General features: G+C 54.9%; 1 protein-coding gene across 1 annotated transcript; it reads right to left on the reverse strand.

Annotated features, from left to right (window-relative positions):
* Window positions 1-3,467: 3,467 nt before the first annotated feature.
* ANPEP (alanyl aminopeptidase, membrane) lies at window positions 3,468-18,568 on the reverse strand. Its single transcript, NM_001146034.1, has 20 exons — window positions 17,937-18,568; window positions 17,242-17,384; window positions 16,989-17,128; window positions 16,443-16,569; window positions 16,206-16,360; window positions 15,870-15,983; window positions 15,620-15,763; window positions 15,400-15,465; window positions 15,189-15,254; window positions 13,507-13,682; window positions 13,161-13,240; window positions 11,819-11,952; window positions 11,631-11,686; window positions 10,663-10,810; window positions 7,445-7,536; window positions 6,595-6,705; window positions 6,304-6,471; window positions 5,347-5,487; window positions 4,849-4,930; window positions 3,468-4,075 (listed from the first exon to the last, which is right to left on the reverse strand). The coding sequence occupies exons 1-20, from the start codon at window positions 18,566-18,568 to the stop codon at window positions 3,923-3,925; spliced, it is 2,928 nt and encodes a 975-aa protein (NP_001139506.1). The 3' UTR covers window positions 3,468-3,922.
* Window positions 18,569-19,163: the final 595 nt, after the last annotated feature.

Below are 19,163 nucleotides of genomic sequence, written 5' to 3' on the forward strand. Positions count from 1 at the left end.
CACGGGTGGTCCCTTGGGCTGCTTGGCAGAAATGGAGCTGGGTGGGGAGGCCACAGTGCAGGGCGACAGAAGCGGAGGGAGGAAGACCAGAGCACAAGCTGCTTGAGCTCTCAGCTGCACGCAGGCCAGCCATCCGACCCGATGATGTGCCCGCTGACATCAAGCAAGTCACTCCTCTGTGCCTCAGTTACTCCATCTCCTAAAAGAGGAACTAGTTTAGGTGCCCACTGAGGTAGCTTCTTCCCCTAGCCTTCTAGGGTTCTGGTTCTTACCAAAGGGGCTCCTGTCCCTGGGGCCTGCCAGCCACAGGTGGGAGGATGAGAAGACCTCACACAGTGAGGAGATGGTTACAGGGGCCTGACCTGGGTGTGCGTTCCACTCAGCTCTAACTCTCCGTATAACTGGGAAAACTATGAAACCTGCCCAAGCCTCAGTTTTCTCAGCTATGAAATGGGGACAGTAACAGGCCCTATATCTCAGGGTTCTTGGGCTTGGCACATAGTAATTGCTGAATGGAGGGAGATGGTGTGGTCTGGTGGGTGCCTAACCTGACTGCATGCCGAGACACCTGGTTCTAGGGGCCCACCCTGAGAGCATGATTCAGTGCATTCAGCTGGGACTTAGGAACCTGGGGCTTTAAGAAAATCCTTCCCAGATTTGGTTTCAATGGATAGTCTTCACTCCTTCATTTTATAGCTGATGAAACAAGCCCAGGGAGAGGAGCAACTTTCCCCAGCCCCCCAGCTAGGTAGGGATGTCAGGCCCCTGACTCCCTGTCCAGTGCTCCCTCCTTCCCTAGAAGACCCAAGGTCTTGGCTCCATGGTCTCATAGCAGCTACACCAAAGGCAGAATTAAACAACTGCCCATCTCTTCCTTTGGTTCGCACAGATCTGGAGTTAGTCCTCATAGGGACAGAGGGGGATACTCCCTGGTCCAGGCACGGATGGCCATGCCCTTCCAGCTCCAAGGCCAGGTCCTCCCTCCTGTGAGGGCTGGAGTGGAGCCCCACAGAGCACTGGCCTCCTCCAGCAGCATTTGGAGCGTCTGCAATTCGGCAGCCAGCAGCCGTATATTCCCAGCTCCCCTAGCTCCCCTCAAGAGGCAGAGGTGAGAGGCCACCAGCTAGAGTTGCCTGGGAGACACCTGAGGTGCTGCTGGAATGGGGGTACAGAGCCCAGGGGGCTTGGGCCGATCTCCCAGCCCTGTCCTCAGCCTCTGCAAGGGAAGACTCAGGCCCACCTCTCAGGAGCAGTAGCCCCTCACCTCCATCCGTGGCCTCACCCCTGCTGTGCTTGCCTGCTGCTAAGTGCCTGGCAGGAGAGGGAGAGGGGCTGATGCCTGAGCCCTGCCTGGTGACTGATCTTTCCAATCCTTCCTGGGGACACCCTCTACCCCTGCCTCCATCATCATCTGTAAGACATTGGACATCCTTTCACGGCCCTGTCATAGAGAACATGCCTCCTGAGGAGCCTCCTGGGGAAAAGGAGGGAGGAGACATTCCCACACCAGCGGCTTCTTGCCCATCCCCAGGGTCTTCCTTCCCTGCTGGCCCTGAGTGGTCAACCCCCTGCAGAGTGCTGGGCAGGGACAAGCAGCCTGAATTCTAGTCCACAGGCCTCTGCTCTGTGTGCGACCTTGACCATGGTTCTGCAGGCGGGTCTCTGGCTCTGTGCACCCTCACTGTATTCTCAGGACCCAATTTCCTCCAGACACACAGGGCATTCGGGATGCCAGCCTCGGAAGCTGTCAGGTGGTGGGGAGCACACAACATGTGGATGCCACAGACCTCGCCCCAGCTCCAAATGGAGGAGGGCTTCCGCCACTCTGCCCCAGCTCAAGAGCCTGCTTCTCATTCTAGCTCTACTGAGTTAAACTCCCTGCGCCTCAGTTTCTTTATCTGCAAACCTGAGATAAAAACAATCCTTATCTCCCGGGTGTGTTGAGACCCAAATGAGATAATGCGCATAAACACTTGGCCCAGTGCCAGGCACCAAGACGAGGATCCCTGCAGACACTTCTCCTTGGAGGTCAGCTCTCTCCCAGGGACCCTGGGGGGGCCGGCCCCTCCCCCAGCGGGACCTCCTGAGGGGGCCTGCCCTCTGATCCCCAGAAGGTTAAGTGCCAGCCATGGCTGCTGGGCACTGGCGACAGGAAGGGCTGGCTCACAGGGGCTAGGCTGAGGGAAGCCTCCTGATTGGTGAAGAGATCCCACCCCATAACCTGGGCTGGTCTCACTCTTTGGCCCGCCCCGCCTTTGATGTAGGGACTGCAGTTGCCGCTGAGGAGCCTTCCTGGCCCAGCCCCACCCCCACTTCACCCAAGAAGGAACAGAGGCTGTGAGGAGAGAGGGGAGGCCAGGAGGCAGGACTAGGGGTAACAACACCCAGATTTCCTCCTCCTGCAGGGCAGTGCACCAGATAGCCCGATATGTGACTCTCCTTAGATCCACACCCCAACCCTCTGATCCATTATTTTTATTGTACAGATGCAGAAACCAAGCCCACGGGTTTGCGTCACTTGCCCAACAAACTGGCCAAGCTGTGATCTGAAACCAGGCCCCCTGCTCTCTATGACTCCAGCCCCAGTGACTCACTTGGAGGAGACCCCCAAGGAGCACTGTGATCTGTTACCTCCCATGTTCTCTCCACCGGCCTGGGGTGCTCAGCTGGGCCCTGTGGGGCTGAGGGCAAGGTGAGCTTCCAACAACCTGGCTCCAATTGCCTCGAAACTTCCACCAAGGCTAATGGGGGCCATGGAGCCATGGGGTCCCAGACCTCCTCCTCAGAATAGGCACTGACCACCAGCTGCCCCAAGTGATCTGGGGGGCATCTGCCTTTTCCTGCATGCTACTCGTGAAAACAACCACTTTACAGACTGATATCCCACCTGCTACCATGGATCCTGGAGAGGAGATGGGACATGCCTTTGGCCAGTGAATGGTCAGACCAGACCTGGGTCCCAGAGCTTTCTGTCCTCACTCCAAGGCCCCCTCTCACTGTCCCACATGTGCTGGCTGCGACACAAGAAGAGGAGCCCAGTCAGCACCCTGCTCCCTTCCCTCATGTTAGGACAGGTGCTGACCCCAGTGTCTGGAACTATGGAAACTTCTGCTTTCTGAAAAAACACTCCCTTCACTGTCAGGACCTGCTCTGGGCCTGGCACCAAGCCCCAGCTCTCCCCACACCACCATCAGAACCATCGTGTCCAGTGGCCTAGGGCCCCTCCCCCCATAGTTCCCAAGCACCCAGGTCTCCAGCCTGCCATTGATTATGGATGAAATGAAGACTGCCGGCAGACCCCACAGGGACACACAGGCATTATGTAGGAGGGACCAGCAGGCTGATGCTTCTCGCCCTCTGCCCACTGGGGGTCCCATACACCCCAGGTACCTCCCCTCTCAGTCTTCCTGGCTGCTGGGCAAACCCACTCCTGCTCTAGTTTAGCAATGAGTCTAGACATTGATCTAGAAATCCTTTATTTACATTTTCTCTTAGAAAAAAAAATATATAGATCTTGTCCCCTGTTGATTCTTCAGGTTCAGGATCTCTATGGAAAGGTGAGAGAGGGCACAGGGCTGCTCCCCTAAGGCCATCCATCGTCCATCAAGGGCTTCTGCTCATCTGGCCCTAGAGCTGGGCTTCCCTGAGATCAGCCCCAGGGCCCTGGGTGACAGACACCAGGCCAGTCCTGGGGTAGGGGTTGGCATGAGGGGCAGCGGCTTGGGAGGTGCTTGGACAGTCTGGCCATTGGGAACTGGACTGGCCCCCATGGGCAGAGTGGAGAAAACATGGGCCAGAGACTTTGTCCCTGAGGGGAGGACACCATTGCCTCAGGGTCCGACATGGGGTCCTGCTGTGGGCCACAGGGACAGGCACATACAGGCATCTCCCGTGGGGGCCAGGTGATGGTAAGGACCAAGGACTATTGGCTGTTTTCTCTGAACCACTGGAGTACTGCCTCCTTGTTTTCTTTCACCCACTTGATGTTTGCTTTGGTCTTCTCCAGGGCTTGCTCCAGAGCCCGGGTGCCTGAGCCGAAGCCCGTGTCCATGTTGTTTGCCTTGAATTGCTCCAGCTGCCGGGAAAATGAAAATTCTCAGCCCCAGACTGGGTCTCTAACACAGCCTTGAGGAGAGGGCTGTCCAGTCTTCTGTCCTCCCACCCACATTAGGGCCCTTGGCAACAGAGCCACAGCCTGTTCTCCAGGAGAGGAAGGGCTGTCCTTCTTTCTCTGTAGGAGAAAGTCTTCATCTAGGGCAGAGGTGAAAACGAACAGCCTCATGCTTAAATCTGGCTCCTGGATATATCTGACCTTCATTGCATGGTTCTTTATTGAGTTGGCCCTCAGTTTTTAATTGAATTATAATCTCAGCCCAATCAAGGGAGGGGAGAGGGACAAATTAAGCAAGATACCACAAGGAAGCAATCAGCAAATTCAAAATGTGGCCATTTCTATACTAAAAATTACCTAGTTGTTTCAACAAATAAATGGTATTATTTTTTTAAATATCATAGATTAAAAGATATATTAGTACTAGTGTAGCCAGGATAATTAGGCAAGAAAATGAAATAAAAGGCATCCAGAAAGGAAGAAATAAAACTCTATTAGCAGATGACATGATTTTGCATACAGAAAATCCTAGGAATCTACCCAAGAAACTATTAAAACTAACTAATTCAGCAAGGTTGCAAGATGCAAGAGCATAGTACAAAGATCATAGTACATTTCTACACACTAGCAATGAAAAATACAAAAACTAGGGACACCCTGGTGGCTCAGTGGTTGAGCTGCCCCTTTAGATAGGGGATGGACCTCTGCGGGCTGCCCCAGAGTCCAGGGCAGCTTACCTGCTGCAGCTCAAACTCAGTGGAAAATCGTCGGGTCACTGCCTGGATGAGGTTGGAGAAGGAGAAGGAGCCGGTGCCATAGCTACAAGGCGGGGAGAGAGAAGAGCCATGAGAAACTGAGAACTAAGCTCAGTGACTGGCAGGGGACACTATATCCTTACAACCACCCTGTGACTGTTCTCATCTTATAGATGAGAGGAAATGACATGCCCTAGGGATGCGAATACAGGTCTGATGGCACTGTCCCTGCTCCTATCTCTGCAGAGAACTAGATTTTCTTCACCCCCGCCCCCACCTGAGGGCGAAAAGGGACAGCCCAGACCCTGTCTTGTCTTGCATTATTTGCCCCTCACCTGACCTCAAGCTCGGTTAATTTGTCAGCACTCCTAACTTCCAGCCCTGCAGTGTCCCATGCACACAGACACACAGACACACGTGTCTCCCTCCAAGGACACTCCAGCCTCAGTGGGCACTTCTAACATGCTCTCGCAGACTCACTCCTCAAAGAGCTTTTTCCAGTTGCTCTGAATGAAGTCCCAGGCCAGACTTTGCCCGATGACATTGCTGGCGATGCTGCTAAGAGTGGAGATGACATCTTGCTTCCGGATGAATTCAGGGTTCAGGGTGTAACTCAGGTACCTGTGAGGGCAGGATGTTGTGTTAGTGACACTTCCAAGGGCTAGAGTCATATGATTCGAGAGAGGATCCAGGACAGCAAAGGGTCCCATGCTCACCTCGCCCACACCTCTCCTGTAGCCTCTTAGTATCTCTTTACCCTACTACGGGCTGAAGACCCCTTAGTGCTACCTCCCTCTGCCTAATGGGACACTGAGTCTCCTCGGTGGGGTCATTGGCTAATGCCAAGGGTCATGCCTGACATGGACCAGGTGCCTGATAAATATCTGATGACTGACCATGAATGACTGAGTAAAGGAAGGACTCCCAGAGCCCAGAGCCCTGTACCAGGTAGAGTGGCTACTCTTGTCCTTGACATTGAGGGAGGCTCTTCACTGGAGTCTGGGAGATGGTATATGTGGCACACGGCGGGAGCCAGGAGCCCTCATCCCAGACTGTGAGGCATGCCCGGCTGCACCTCCAAAGTACTCAGGTCCAGCTGCACCAGAGTCCCTGGTGAAGTTAAACTGAGCTGCTATCAACTACAGGCCAAGAAGCCACAGCAGTTAAAAACATGAGACATGGATGCAGATCTGGGTTCAGATCTTGACTTCACCACTTACTAAAACTTCTGGATTTTGGGCAAGTTGTTTGGCTTCTCTGAGCTTCAGTGTTCTCATCTGTAAAATGGGGAACATACTGCCCCCATTGTACAAGTTTATGGGGATCCCCCGTAAATGAGAGTGTGGAGGCCCGGCTGGTTCATTGTCTCCCATGTGGAGATCCTGGTTCCCAGTGGGGAGGGAAACGTGCTCAGCCCCGTCCGGGCCCAGTCCTCACCTGTTCAGGATCCAGACCTGGGTGCTGCATGCCAGGGCTGAGCGGAGTTTGTCAGCCTCGTTTACCAGCGAAGTGTTCCTAAACTGCTCCCACACAAAGTTCCACTCCTCCTCGCCACCCTGGGCAATGGCGTTGCAGTACACGGTAGACCGCAGGTTGGGGTAGATCCTGGCGAGGGTGGGGGTGTCGGGGAGAGCAAGAGCAGGGAGGGTAGGACGAAGGTCTGATGAGGATGTGGCTATGGGTTTGTGGGACAGATGGAGGTTGGGGGAGGAGAAGGGGTACACTCACGGGTTATTTTGGGGGTTCTTCCTCCACTCTGCGAAAAGAGTTGAGACCAGGTCCTTACACTTAGGAACCCCATAAGTGCAGGCGGTGCTGACGGCATTAATCTCGTTGTACCTGTCCCAGGGGTGACACTTGGTCAGCAGGCCCATGGGTCACCTGGCCTAGACTCTGGCAAAGATTCCCCTGCTGATGCAGAGCTCTGGAGAGGATGGCACGGCCCAGGCTCTGTCTGAGGCTGCAGTCCATCCCACCCACTGGGTTCCTCTGTTTGCTCTGTGCCTTGGACAGCCCAGGGACCTAGAGGGGTCAGCACAGGCTCCAGCCCCAATTTGAACATTTAGAATCTAAATGACCAAGGGGCGCATGGGTGGCTCTGTTAAACAGCCAGCTCTTGATTTCAGCTCAGGTCCTGATTTCAGGGGGTCCTGGGATCGAGCCCCACATTGGGCTCTGTGCTCAGTGGGGAATCTGCTGGGGGTTCTCTCTCTCTCTCTCTCTCTCCCCCTCTGTCCCTCCCCAGCTCATGTGCTCTTGCTCTCTTGCTCTCAAATATATAAATAAATCTTTAAAATAAAATAAATGACCAAGCCAGTGAGGGACCTCAGAGTTTCAGTTTGGTCTCTTATACAAAGGGCCAGATGGCCCCACAGGCCACAAAGAGCCTTAGGGCAGGCCACCTCCTACTCCTAGGAGGGGTTCTTTCCCTGCTGGTTGCCCAGGTCCAGAGATGTCTTCCAAAGGAGGATACTGCAGGGCTGTGCTCTGGACTCCTCAGTCAGGGTGGCTGGGCCGCCCATGACCTCTGGGAATGAGGAAACGAGCAAGGCCCTGAGCTTCTCAACTGCATACTCACTGTTCTGTGAGGGTCTGTGGGTGATCGGTCCAGTTTTGGGTGATTTTTTCAAAATGATTAAAGAGAGGTGTGACCTGCTTCCTCAGGTAGTTCTGGGGAGAAGAAAACACAAAGAGCTTTGAGGGTGAGACTCATGCCTGACCGCTCTGAGCCCCATGCACCCTCTGACGTGGGTGGGTAGGTGTAGAAGGGCTAACGGCACAGAAGTGAAGAGGCTGGAGGCTTGGGTATTGCCCGGGACCGGCCAGTGCGCAAAGGGTCCGGGGCTGGGCCAGCTGTCAGCTGACCGGTCTCAGGTTCTCCCTCCCTCCCTCTGCCAGTCTAACACTCCATGTGCTCATGTTACCACTTTTTCATACAGTGTTGGGTCCCACCATCCCTGCTGCCCGATGCTAAATATCACATGTGTATTGTGGGAGCAGCCTCTGCAGAAAATAAAATCCACCCAGGAGCTTCCCTAAACTATGATTTTCAAGTTGGTGAGTTCACCCCTTATTTTTCTTCTTCTACCTAGTGTTTCTATAAGTCTGCACACTGCTCTTTGTCCCTGACACTGGAATGTAAGCCTTGCTTCACATGATCAAAACCCCTTGCAGACTCTGGTGCAACGGGGTAGATCGCCACGTGTGCCAATCGGCATCCACGTCCAAATGTTAAAGGAATAAACTTCCAAGAACAAAGGAAATAGGAAGGAAAACCGGAGTGGATGAGGGCCCTGCGCAGACAAGGAGCTGGAAGGTGGAGAGAGAGGGATGGAAGAGCAGAGTGGCATGGCCTGCAGCACAGCACCTGCCAAGGGGTACATGGAACTGGAAGTGAGATTGGCCAAGACAGGGCTCAGGGTCAGAGGGACAGGGCTGCAGTGGGCAGGGGTGAGGCAGGGGTGGACACAGAGCTAAGGAGTCAAAGTCTGTAGCAGGAGCAATTAAACCCCCCAAGCTCCCACTTCTCTTCTGGCAGCAGGCAGCACCCTGCCCTCCCCACCCTCACCATGGGTGAGGCCCAATGTGTGGGGACTCAGAACTGGCAGTCACCAGACACAGGGGAAGGGTTGGCAGACTGCAGAGAGGCCCAGAGGTGAAAGTTTATATCCCGAATGCAGAGATCTCCAGTTTCTTCCCTGACCCTCAATCCCAAAGAATGAGCATCACCAGCTTTGTTATATAAGATAGAAGATGACTCTCTGGTCTCAGAGAAATACACTCATAGATACTAAATTTTTTTCTTTTTCTTTTTTTAGTAATCTCTATATTCAATGTGAGGCTCGAACTCACAACCCCAAGATCAAGAGTTGTGTGGTTTTCTTTTTTTTTTTTTTTTTTTTTTTTTTTTTAGTTGTGTGGTTTTCTAACTGAGCCAGCCAGGTGCCCAGTGGCTACTAATATTTGAGGGTCCCCATGAGGAATCACTTGGCTACCCAGTCATCCCACCTCCCCAACGAGACCTGCAGGTGACACATGTGACCTTTGCACGGAACTTCCAATGGCTTTTTATTGCCTCACCTTCAAATCCGAAGGGGGCAGCATAGCCTCTGATGTGGTCTCTCCAAAGACCAAAAACACCAGAAGACTCAGGAAACAAGTCAATGGAAAAAAAAGAAAGCTTTGTAAAAGCCTGAGACGAATACCTTCTGAATGTCCAGAGAAGATTTGCATAAGATGCTAGAACCAGGACCAGGACTTGGAAGTTTAAACACGTGACAGAAGAAATGCCAGCAGTCTGTAGCAGAGAGGTGGCCTGCCAGGCGGAGAGGTGGTGCATCACAGAGGGCAGAACAGAAAGTCAGCGAGCTGGAAGCTGGAAGTCAGAGGACAATCAGAGGGCCAACACAAGAACAGTAAGTTGGATTAACAGGGGCCTGGGAAGGAGAGAACCCAACAGCAAGGAGGGGAGGGATGTCTTAGGAAGCAATGCTAAAAGGTCCAGATGGAAAGGGGAGGAGGAGGAGAAAGACTCATGCAAAGGCCCACTAGGATTGAGAAAAGAGCCCACAGGATTCTAGAAGGGAGAGAACAGCCACATTCAAATAACCAGGAATGAGCAAGACTCTGAGCTTCTCAATAGCAACACAAGAGGCTGGGAGTCCGTAGAGCAAGGCCTGAAAATCTCTGAGGAACAATTTCCAACCTAGAACCTTCCAAACCCAGGTAAATTCTGGGTCCAGGGGCACCTGAGTGGCTCAGTAGTTGAGCATTCGCCTTCAGCTCAAGTCATGATCCCGAGGTTCTGGGATCGAGTCCCACATGGGGCTCCCAGCAAGGAGCCTGCTTCTCCCTCTCCCTATGTCTCTGCCTCTCTTTCTGTGTCTCTCATGAATAAATAAATAAAATCTTAAAGGAAAATAAAAATTTTTTAAGTAAAAATGATCTCTTCAAGGGGCACCTGGGTGGCTCAGACTGTTAAGTGCCTCATTATTTATTTCTTTTCTTTTCTTTCTTTCTTTCTTTTTTTTTTTTTTTTGGATACTTGTTTGATTTCAGCTCAGGTCATGATTTCAGGGTGGTGAGATTGAGCCCCACGTTAGGCTCCATTCTGGGCGCAGAGTCCAGATTTGGTTAAGATTCTCCCTCTCCCTCTGCCCCCCACCCAATCTCACCCATTAGGTCACTTTCTCTCTCTCTCTCAAAAAACAAACAAAAAGATCTCTTCAAGTATCATCTAAGGGCTGTGTACTATTCCATGAAATGGATCTTGTAGTTTACTTAACCAATCCCCAGCTGTTGGACATTTAAGGTCTTAGGTGCCTTTTTTTTTTTTTTTTTTTTTTTTCGGTGAACCTGCTGAGTTTCCCTCTGGTCTCCCCCATGGGAGCCTCAACATATGTGCTCCCTGCTGCCACCCCAAGCTCACAGCTGTTAATACCTGCACCTCCCACCTGCACCTCCCTCATTTCACAGAGGGGTTCACTGGGGCTGATGAGAGTTGGCCAAAGCCATACAGCTGGTAAAAGTGGGGCCCTCCAACTCCCAGCTCAGTGGCTTTTTCTGTGCTCCTGACAGTGCTAATTTCCAAAACAACAAACCCCGCTAGAAGTCTGGGTCCTTTCTTTGTCCTCCCCAACCTGTTCAGTTTGTCAATCCCTGCTCCCTTCATCCCACAGCCCTCTCGCCTCTCTGAAGGGTCCCACCACCCCAGACCATGTTTCTGTTAACCCCCTAATGATGCAATTCCAGGCAATGAGTCAAGTGGTCCTTGGATCCTGCCATGACCTCCTGTACCTTCATGGGGCCGTAGACCTCAGAGCGGTCGAACATGAGCTTGAAGTAGCTCAGGCTGCTCAGGGCGGCCTCCCAGGGCATGTACTCTGTCTCTTGGTTCAGGAAGAGGGTGCTGTTCAGCGCCAGAGTGACAGGGACGATTTGGGCACTGGGGACAAACAGAGAGGCTCAAGTAAGTCAGCCACACTAACGGAACCCTGACCCGTTCGTGGAACCTGAGGTCGTGGAGCCCCAGCTGCGCCAGCTCTGGGGTTCACTGTGGATGAGCTGGGGGACATGGACGCTGGCCACTACCACAAACAAGGCCAGCTCAGGCCCTGCCCTCAGCCGCTGCCAATCACGTTCCCTTGCGTATTATCCCCATTTTACAAACAGGAAACTGAGGCTCAGAGAGGTCATGTGATTTGCCTAAGGCCACAGAGCTGAGATTCCTAAGTACAAAAAGTCTGTGCTCCTTATTCGGCCCACCTCTTCTCTGATTTTCTTGGCTCTCCGTCCCTTCCTTCCCCCTCCTTCTCAGGCTGTGTGTGCACATTTGGTTCATAAATGTCCACGTCTCTGGGGACATCACTTAAATCAGAGGGCTGAGCACCTGCTGGGGATGCAGTAGGTACAGCATCTCCTGTCCTGGCCTGTCAGATTTTTTTTTTTTTTTTAGCACTTAGCATGGCCGCCTGGCACCCTGTGAAGCTTCAGAAAAAGCCTGGTGCTGTGCAGCACAGCATGGTGCTAGAGGTAGACAGGCCTGCGTCTGGCCCTCAGGGGCTACTTCTGTGTGACCTTAGGTAAAGCACTCAAACTAAGTCTCAGATGCCTTATCTGGGGGTGTGCAGCAGCTCAGGGAGCCTGCTGCCCTGTGCCCCGGATGGTAAGGCCAACAGGAAGAGTGCTGCTCTTGTTATGGGGCACCTCTTGCTAATGTCACCAGGCCTGAGTTGGGCTGTGCCCAAGAGGGAAAGGGTACTCACCTGGCCAGGTCGAAGGTGTCATGGATGACCTGAGCCCGGTTGATGACAGGGATGACCTAGAAGGGGCAACAGAGGATGTGACCTCAGGTTGGCGGTGGGGGCAGGCCCGGCTGTCTGGTGCACCATCCTTGGGCCGGGCCTGGTAGGAGGACAATTGGGTGGGGGCGGGGGGGGGGGCAGACACCCACCGACAGGTCTGTCTGCAGCTGAGTATGGATCTTCTTCCAGTTGTTCTGGTCATAGTTCACCAGGTAGTAGCCCGTCACATTGAGGTTCAGCAGGACCCACTCATCACCGGTGGTTTTGAACAGGTCATTCTGGACTGTGGGGAGAGACCAGCACTGGATGGTGCTGCTCAGAAGGCCACAGGCTGACCCTTGGCCTTGGTGAGAGCAGCCTCCCATGTAGCCTCTGGCACTGTCTGGCCCTGAAGCCCTGGGTGATGCCGAGGAGTGGGGAGGAGAAGAAGCACAGGACTGCCGGTGACTTCAGATGGACCTAGTGCCATCTCTGCCCCTCACTGCCCACCCTGCCTCCCATAGGATCCACATGGCTGGGTCAGTGACAGCCACCCAGATATCTCCATCCGCACTCCCCAGGCTACTGCTCCTCCTCCCCAGCTCATAACAGCAACATCATCCCCCAGTCACTGAGGAGGAGGCTCAGGCAATGCCTCCCAGCCAGTCAACCCCTCAGTGTTGCCCCTCTCTTCCCTCCCTTCCAGCCTTTCTCCGGGCAGCCAGAGGAAGTCCTTCCATAGAGGTGGTCCTTGCCCACTTCCCACCTTCCCTGGCTTCTCCTGGCCTGAAGACACAGCCACTGTGTCCTGCAGCCTGCAGGGACCTCAGGAACCAGCCTTACCTTGAGGGCACACCTCTGCCCAAGTCACAGGCCTTACTTCTCTCCTGCCTCTATGCCTTGCACTTACTATTATCTCTGCCACCATGGGCCTGGCCAACTCCTTCTCTTCCTCTAAGACTGCTCACCTCCTCCAGGAAGCCTTCTCTCACCTCTCCATGAAGCCAAATCTTTCTTATTCCTGGCTTCCTGCCCCATGCCCCGGAAGCTGTACATGCCTCGGTTAAAGCATTCAACATGGCTCTGGAAAGTTCTAACTGCTTATCTTCCTTCTCTTCACCTGCAGTTCTGGCCTAGGCCAAGGATGAATTACCTTGAGCTTGGCGTCCTCAGTAACTGGCAGAGCAGGGCTGTTCATACTTTGTGCCAGGTACTGTTTTAAACATTTCATGTAGATTCTCTTCTTTAGTCCTCACACAACTCACACAACTAGATATTGTTCTCAGCCCCATTTTATAGATGAGGAAATGGAGACCAGAGAGGGATAATAACTTGCCAAGAGTCACACAGCAGATTAAAACTTAGGACCAAAGCAGTTGGCTCCATTAATTGAATGAAATGATGAAGGAAGCCATCACTGAGACCTGTCTTGACCCTCAGAATGTGGGCCAGGAGATGTGGGCCCAGGAATATGGGGTGGAACTTCTGTCCCCTAGGGCAGGGCTGGATTACCTTTTGCATTGTCTGGCATCCAGTAGTGTGCCTGCTGTGTGCCACTTTTGACAGAAGAGATGGGTATAATCCACAGGTAGCTGCAACAAGAGCCCCCAAACCAGGTGGTGAGAGATAGCAGCTCCTGGACATGGTCAGTGATGAGCAGCCCAGGCCCCGCTCCCCATTTCTGCCCAGCTCCAGCACAAAACACTCCCATCTTCCCAGCCAGAGAGGGAGAGCCTGGCTCCAGCCCCTGGGGCTGGGGCCACCGCAGGCCAGGACCTGCAATGGTTAAGGGGTGCCATGGCAACTGCCCCTCAGAGCCCTCACTGGGACGCCTGGGTCAGCGACCCTGTCTGCTCACTTGAACTTTGAGGGGCGGGTGACGTTGGACTGAGGGTCAAGAAGGAAGTGCTTCTGGGAGAGGGTGCCTGTGGTGGTGTCCACAGTGACGACGGGGAAGCCCATCTGCAGGATCCAGCGGTCCATGATGGCGTTCACTGTGTAAGGCAGGTTGATGGCTGTCTGATTGCCTAAAGCCTGGGGCAGAGCAAGATATAGCGGCCATCAGCGGACCACCCCTCCTACCTCGCCCATCCTCAGCAGCCTCCGTACACCTGGCACCACCCTGCAGGGAGGCAAGAGGGAGGTGGTCCTCAGCCAGGCTCTGCCTCTCCTTGGCTGCCAATGGTTGGGTAGGCTGAGAACTTCCAGGTGTTTGGTGCGTTGCACTTCGGTTAAGCAAATCTAAGCCCCCCCACTCCCTGCTTCTGTGGCCTAACGGGAGGTGGGTATGGGAGGGGGGCGTCCAGCATGAACAACCCCGGAGGAGGAGAGGGGAGAGGAACAGGCAGGGTGCAGAGTGAGGGAGAGGATGAGAGTGTGGGTGGTCTGGGCATAGGCTTAGTGTGGTTGCTATAGTCTTCTCAGGTCTTTTTTTCATCTTTTCCCATGTACATACGTTGCTTTTATAATAACAGCAAAAAGCCAACAACATCTGTTAATAACTGAGAAAATAAAGACAGGAAAGAGGAAGAAGAGTGTCAGAAGGGCAGAAGCTGAGCAGGGAGGGGAGCTGGGGGCTGCTGCAGAGAGAGGGGGCTCAGGGACAGAGCAGGTAGAAGGGAGGGGTGGAGCTAGAGGGGCACGTGGTTTGGAGGAGGGCTCAGCTTTGCAGGAAGGAAGGAGAGGGAGACTGAGGCAGGCCAGGAAGACAGTGGAGCCAGGATGTGGAGGGAAGGGACAAAGGCAGTGAGGTAGGTGCCCCTGTCAGCAAGTTGTGGGAGGTTCCGGGAGGGGGGATGTAGGGGTGGGGGTAGACCAGCCTCCTGGCAGATAGAAGTTGGGCTGCAGACCAGCCAGTGGGGGGCACTAGAGGCCATCTGTGATCCCATGACAAGGCCCTGGGTCTCCCCTCCCTGCTGGGACTGGGCTCGGGATTCTGGAGGGGTCCATCAGGCTGTTGGAAGGAAGGGGAAGTGATGGGAAGATGGGAGGATGCAGACTCCAGCCCTAAGAAAGGCAGGGAGGGGAGAGTGGAGGTGGGGAAGGTCAGAGGGTCTGCCCAGACAGGGCTGCGTGGGGTCTGAGTGGACAAGAATACAAAGCAGGGCTGGGTGGCAAGGTCAAAGTTGGTGCTGGGGGTGCCGGAGTGTGCACAGTCATGCCTGGGAGGGACCCATCGGGGCACAGGGCAGCCAGGAGTGCTGAGTAAGTAGAATGACTAACTCCAAAGTTCGAGGCAGAAGAGGCTTAGGAACTTTGCAGGCTGGTTGATGAGGGCAATCCTTGGCTCGCATCATGGAGCTCACTACAGTGGGGGGCGAGTTGCCTGCCAGGGATCCTGACCCTTGGTCTCCTAACACCTCCTTCATGGAGCTGTATCATTGCACCCATTTTACAGATGAGCAACCGAGGCTTCAAATGACCTGTCTGGGCTGGTAACCAGTGGAGCTGGACACATTCTCTCCCACATGTGCTGCCCCTGGGGACTTACAGCATCTCAGGACCCCAATAAAACAGCTCTAGGGGGCTGGCTTTACTGACCCACTGCAGGTGGTTCCACAGGTCCAGGTAGATGGTGTTTTGGTAGGCAAAGGTATGAAGGTAGGACTGTGGAAAGACAGGCCACAGTGAGCACAGAACCGGTGCTCCCCAGCCTTTCCCACTGAGCCCCTGTGGTGGGGGGCGGGGCTCGGGGACACAGGGCAGGGGCCGGGGGCAACCCACACCCCCATGGCTGGCCAAGGGTACTCACTGCCACACCCTTCTTGAACAGGTCCTCAGTCAGGAAGCTGGAGAGCATCCTGAGAACAGAAGCTCCCTGGGGAAGGGCAGGGATCTCAGAAAGCAGTGCTGTGCCAGCAGGACCCCGTGTCCCCCCTTGGCCAGGGCGGGTGCTCCCAGAGCCCTGGTTGGGGTGGCTTCTGTGGGCTGAGTCCCTGCTCCCTCTGCCTGCCTCCCCATTGTCTCAGTACCTTGCTGTAGGAGATGGAGTCGAACACCTCACTGATCTGGGCCGGGGTGTTGACCTCGCTGGCAGGCGAGGACAGAGGGTGGGAAGAGGCCAGCGCATCTACCGCCATCACACGGTATACTTCATTCAGCACTATGAGGTCTTTCTGCAAATCCCCAGTGGCCATGAGGAGGGACCAACCTGGTGGGGGGTGACCACCGACCCTGCACACAGGGGCCCCCCCTTCCCCCTCCACTAGGCAGCTGGCTCACCAGATTCCAGGTAGGCTCTGCATAGTCAGCGCCCAGGTACTCCACGTAGGAGGCAAAGCCCTCATTCAGCCACAGGTCATTCCACCATTCCAAGGTCACCAGATTCCCAAACCACTGTTGGGGAGGGAAGGTCAACCCAGTTAGCCACTCTGGCTCTGTGACCCAGAACTCCCCTTCAGTGAGCGTCCCCCATGTGCCAGGTGCTGGGCAGGACTCCCCTCTGCTGTTAGTCCAGGGTGGGGTCCAGATACCCAGGACAGAGTGAGGACTTGTGCCCTCTCCTCCCAGAGCCCCCCTGCTCACTTCCCAGCACTCTCTGGGATGGGGGGGTGCTACCTGGTGGGCCAGCTCATGAGCAATCACAGTGACCACGCGCTCCTTGTTGCCGATGGAGGAAGACTGCGGGTCATACAACAGCGCACTCTCCCGGTAGGTCACCAGCCCCCAGTTCTCCATGGCACCAGCATTGAAGTCAGGTAAGGCAATCTGGTCTGGGAGGGCAAGGCCATTGGCAGGATGGCCTCTGGGGAGGAAGCCCCATCCTCTGCCCCCACCCCAAGGCCCCTCACTCACCAGATTTATTGAGGGGGTAGGGTGTGTCATAATGTCTGGAAAAGAAGTCTAGGATGGGGCCTGTCACCCTCAGGGCATAATTTCCATGGCCTTGGTCCATCGCACTTGGCCGAGCCCAGATCCGGATCTGCAAAGACAAGGAAGGTAGGTCAGAGGTCCCTCCTGGGTTCTGGTGCAGATGGGCTGAGCCCCAGGGGCCCAGTAGGCTAGTGAGGGCATCAACTGAGTTAAACTGAGAGCTGTGGGCAGCAGAGGAAAAGGCTGGTGGTCTCTGAGGGGCTTTGAGTCTTAGGGAGGAGGCTTTGGGAATAATAGCAGTCATGGCCACCATATGTCTGGCACCCACATGTTAGGAACACCCCTCATGAGGAGAGACCCATTTTTCAGATGCAAAGACTGAGGGTTAGCATTTAAGACACTTGTCCAAGATCACTCAGAGCTGGGATTCAAACAAATCTGGGGCTTAGATGAAAATGAATTAAAACAAGACTATCTCTCCGGCCAGGACCAATCCCAGGGGAAGGACAGGTGGGCCCAGCTTCTTACCAGGACATTACTGGGCGTGTTCTCCTGCACATTCTTAAACTCGCTAACGATGTAGGCCAGCAGGTAAGTAGACATGATAGGCGTGGTTTCAAACTCAGTGACATTCCAGTTGGGTTCTTCGGTAAAAGGGACACTGGGACCTAGGCATGGAGCATTTGAGCACATAGAGATGCCTCCTCTCCCTTGCCCTGCCTCCTAGCCCTGGAGGTGCCTCCTTCCTAAGGGTGTGTGGCTCCGGGACAGACCCACTCACCTCTGGGCAGCATGTTAGACAGGGCCACAAGGTTGCTGGGGTGGATGAGGGTGATGTTGAACGTGGCCTTCATGGCTGGCTCGTCAAAGCACGGGAAGGATTTCCGGGCATCTGCAGCCTGCATCTGTGTTGTGGCCAGCACCCTGTCCAAACCAGGATATTAGAGCGGGTGCCGGTGGAACGCCTGCACCCGTGAGGGTGAGCAAGGTGGGGTGGGGGATTTAGGGTGTGTTGCTGGGCATGTGGGAGAAGGGGTGCATGAAAGTCCGGTCTGGCCTCATCCCTGCCCTCCCAACTTCCAACTTCTGGATCCTGACAGGCCGCTCCTTTGAGAGATCAGAGTCAAAGTCCTGGCAGGGTAATACAGGTCTCCCTGTATTAGCCGGGAGACCTTGGGCAAGTTTTTCTCCTGTGAGCCCCAGTTTTCCTATCTGTTCAGAGGCTCTTTTACCACTTTCCCCTGACTCCCTATTGCGGGGAATGGGGGCCCCCAGGAGAGGGCTGCTTTCTAGGTAGCCGCTCCACCAGTACCTGTGGACGCAGTCATGAACCAGCAAAAGCCTCCAGGAAGTTCAAAGGCCTGCCAGTCCAAGCCCTCCCTCCCTCGGCCCCCAGGATCCAGCTCTGCCTCAGCATCTAGGACCTGCCCACCCCCCACCTCCCTACCCCCAGGTGCAGACCCAGCCACAACTCACTTTTTGACACCATTCTCTGTATACTCGCTGCGGTAGAAGCCCGCCAGGTCGTCGGCCAGCTCCCCCTCAAACTTACTGTCCATCTCATATTGGCTGTTGACCTGCAGTGGCTCCCGCAGGTGCACCACCAGGTACTCGGTGACCTCCACCAGCTCGGTCCTGTCAATGGCAGGAGCCTGGGAACCCCCCACGCCCCGCAGGGCCACCCGCTGCCCCTGGATGTTGGTGTAGTTCAGCTTCTTGCTGTGGATGATGATCATGCTGGTGGACTCCTTGCACGTGAAGCGAACTGTGCTGGAGCCTTTGAAGGTGTACAGGCCATTACTGTTAGGGGTGAGGTATGGCCTCAGCGTCACGTTGTAGGAGCTCGGAATCAGAGTCTTGGGCAGGCGGTAATGGTTCCAAGGTTTGCTTTGGGCCAAGGTGGTAGCCGCGGTGGTGCTGGGGTTTGTGGGGCTCACCGGGGAGCTCACCGGGGAGCTCACCGGGGAGCTCACTGGGGAGCTCTCAGCGTTCTTGTTTTTCTCCTGGGCATACACCACAGACAGAGCGATGATGGTGGACACGGCCGCAATGCCCAGGACGATGGCCAGGATGCCCAGAGCCTTGGAAATGTAGAAGCCCTTGGCCATGGTGAGGGCAGGGGCGGGGAAGCTGGGGGAGGTTCAGGACGGCGAGAAGCAAGCGAGCCTCGGCCAGACTTATATCCCTGGGAGGGAGAAGGAGGAGCCCCACAGCCCACAGACTGGGCAAAAAATTAACCAGGGCTCACACAGGCAAAGGTCAGTGGATGGGGCAGGGGCACCCTGTGCTCAGGTTCCGGAGAGGGAGGAGATCCAGACACAGCGCGCCGGGGTGCCTGCTGGGGAGCAAACGGCGTCCGGTCATAGGCTGCAGGAAGAGGGTGCAGGGAGAAGGAGCAGCGGGGCCGGGTAGCAGTGAGCCTGCATGCTGTGACAGTGGGGACAGAAGCAGATCAGATGAGGTCAGAGTCAAGGAAGGACTTCCCAGGAGTGGGAGGTGGGAGATGCAGAGGAGAGTCAGTTTCTGGTTTGAGTCAGGTGTGTCTCGGGTCACCCCTATGGTTTGGATCCTGGCAGGACACCCAGGGCTCCTCAGTGGCACGGTCCTAGCCTCCCTTGCGATCTTCCAGGGCAGGAGGTCTCTCCTTCTCATCGCTTCTTGCCAAAAACTTCTATCCCAACTCTCCAGCATATTGAGGAGGAA

Source organism: Canis lupus, chromosome 3, assembly GCF_011100685.1.
Source record: "Canis lupus familiaris isolate Mischka breed German Shepherd chromosome 3, alternate assembly UU_Cfam_GSD_1.0, whole genome shotgun sequence".
NCBI classification, from domain to species: Eukaryota; Metazoa; Chordata; class Mammalia; order Carnivora; family Canidae; genus Canis; species Canis lupus.

What these genes read in the sequence shown, in the direction of transcription:
- ANPEP (NM_001146034.1), bottom strand. Translation starts at nt 18,568, where the DNA reads ATGGCCAAGGGCTTCTACATTTCCAAGGCTCTGGGCATCCTGGCCATC. An exon ending in AAGAACCCCCAAAATAACCC is followed by an intron (nt 6,472 to 6,594) that starts GTGAGTGTACCC and finishes CACCCTCGCCAG; the next exon opens with GATCTACCCCAACCTGCGGT. An exon ending in TGGAAAAAGCTCTTTGAGGA is followed by an intron (nt 4,931 to 5,346) that starts GTGAGTCTGCGA and finishes CCCGCCTTGTAG; the next exon opens with CTATGGCACCGGCTCCTTCT.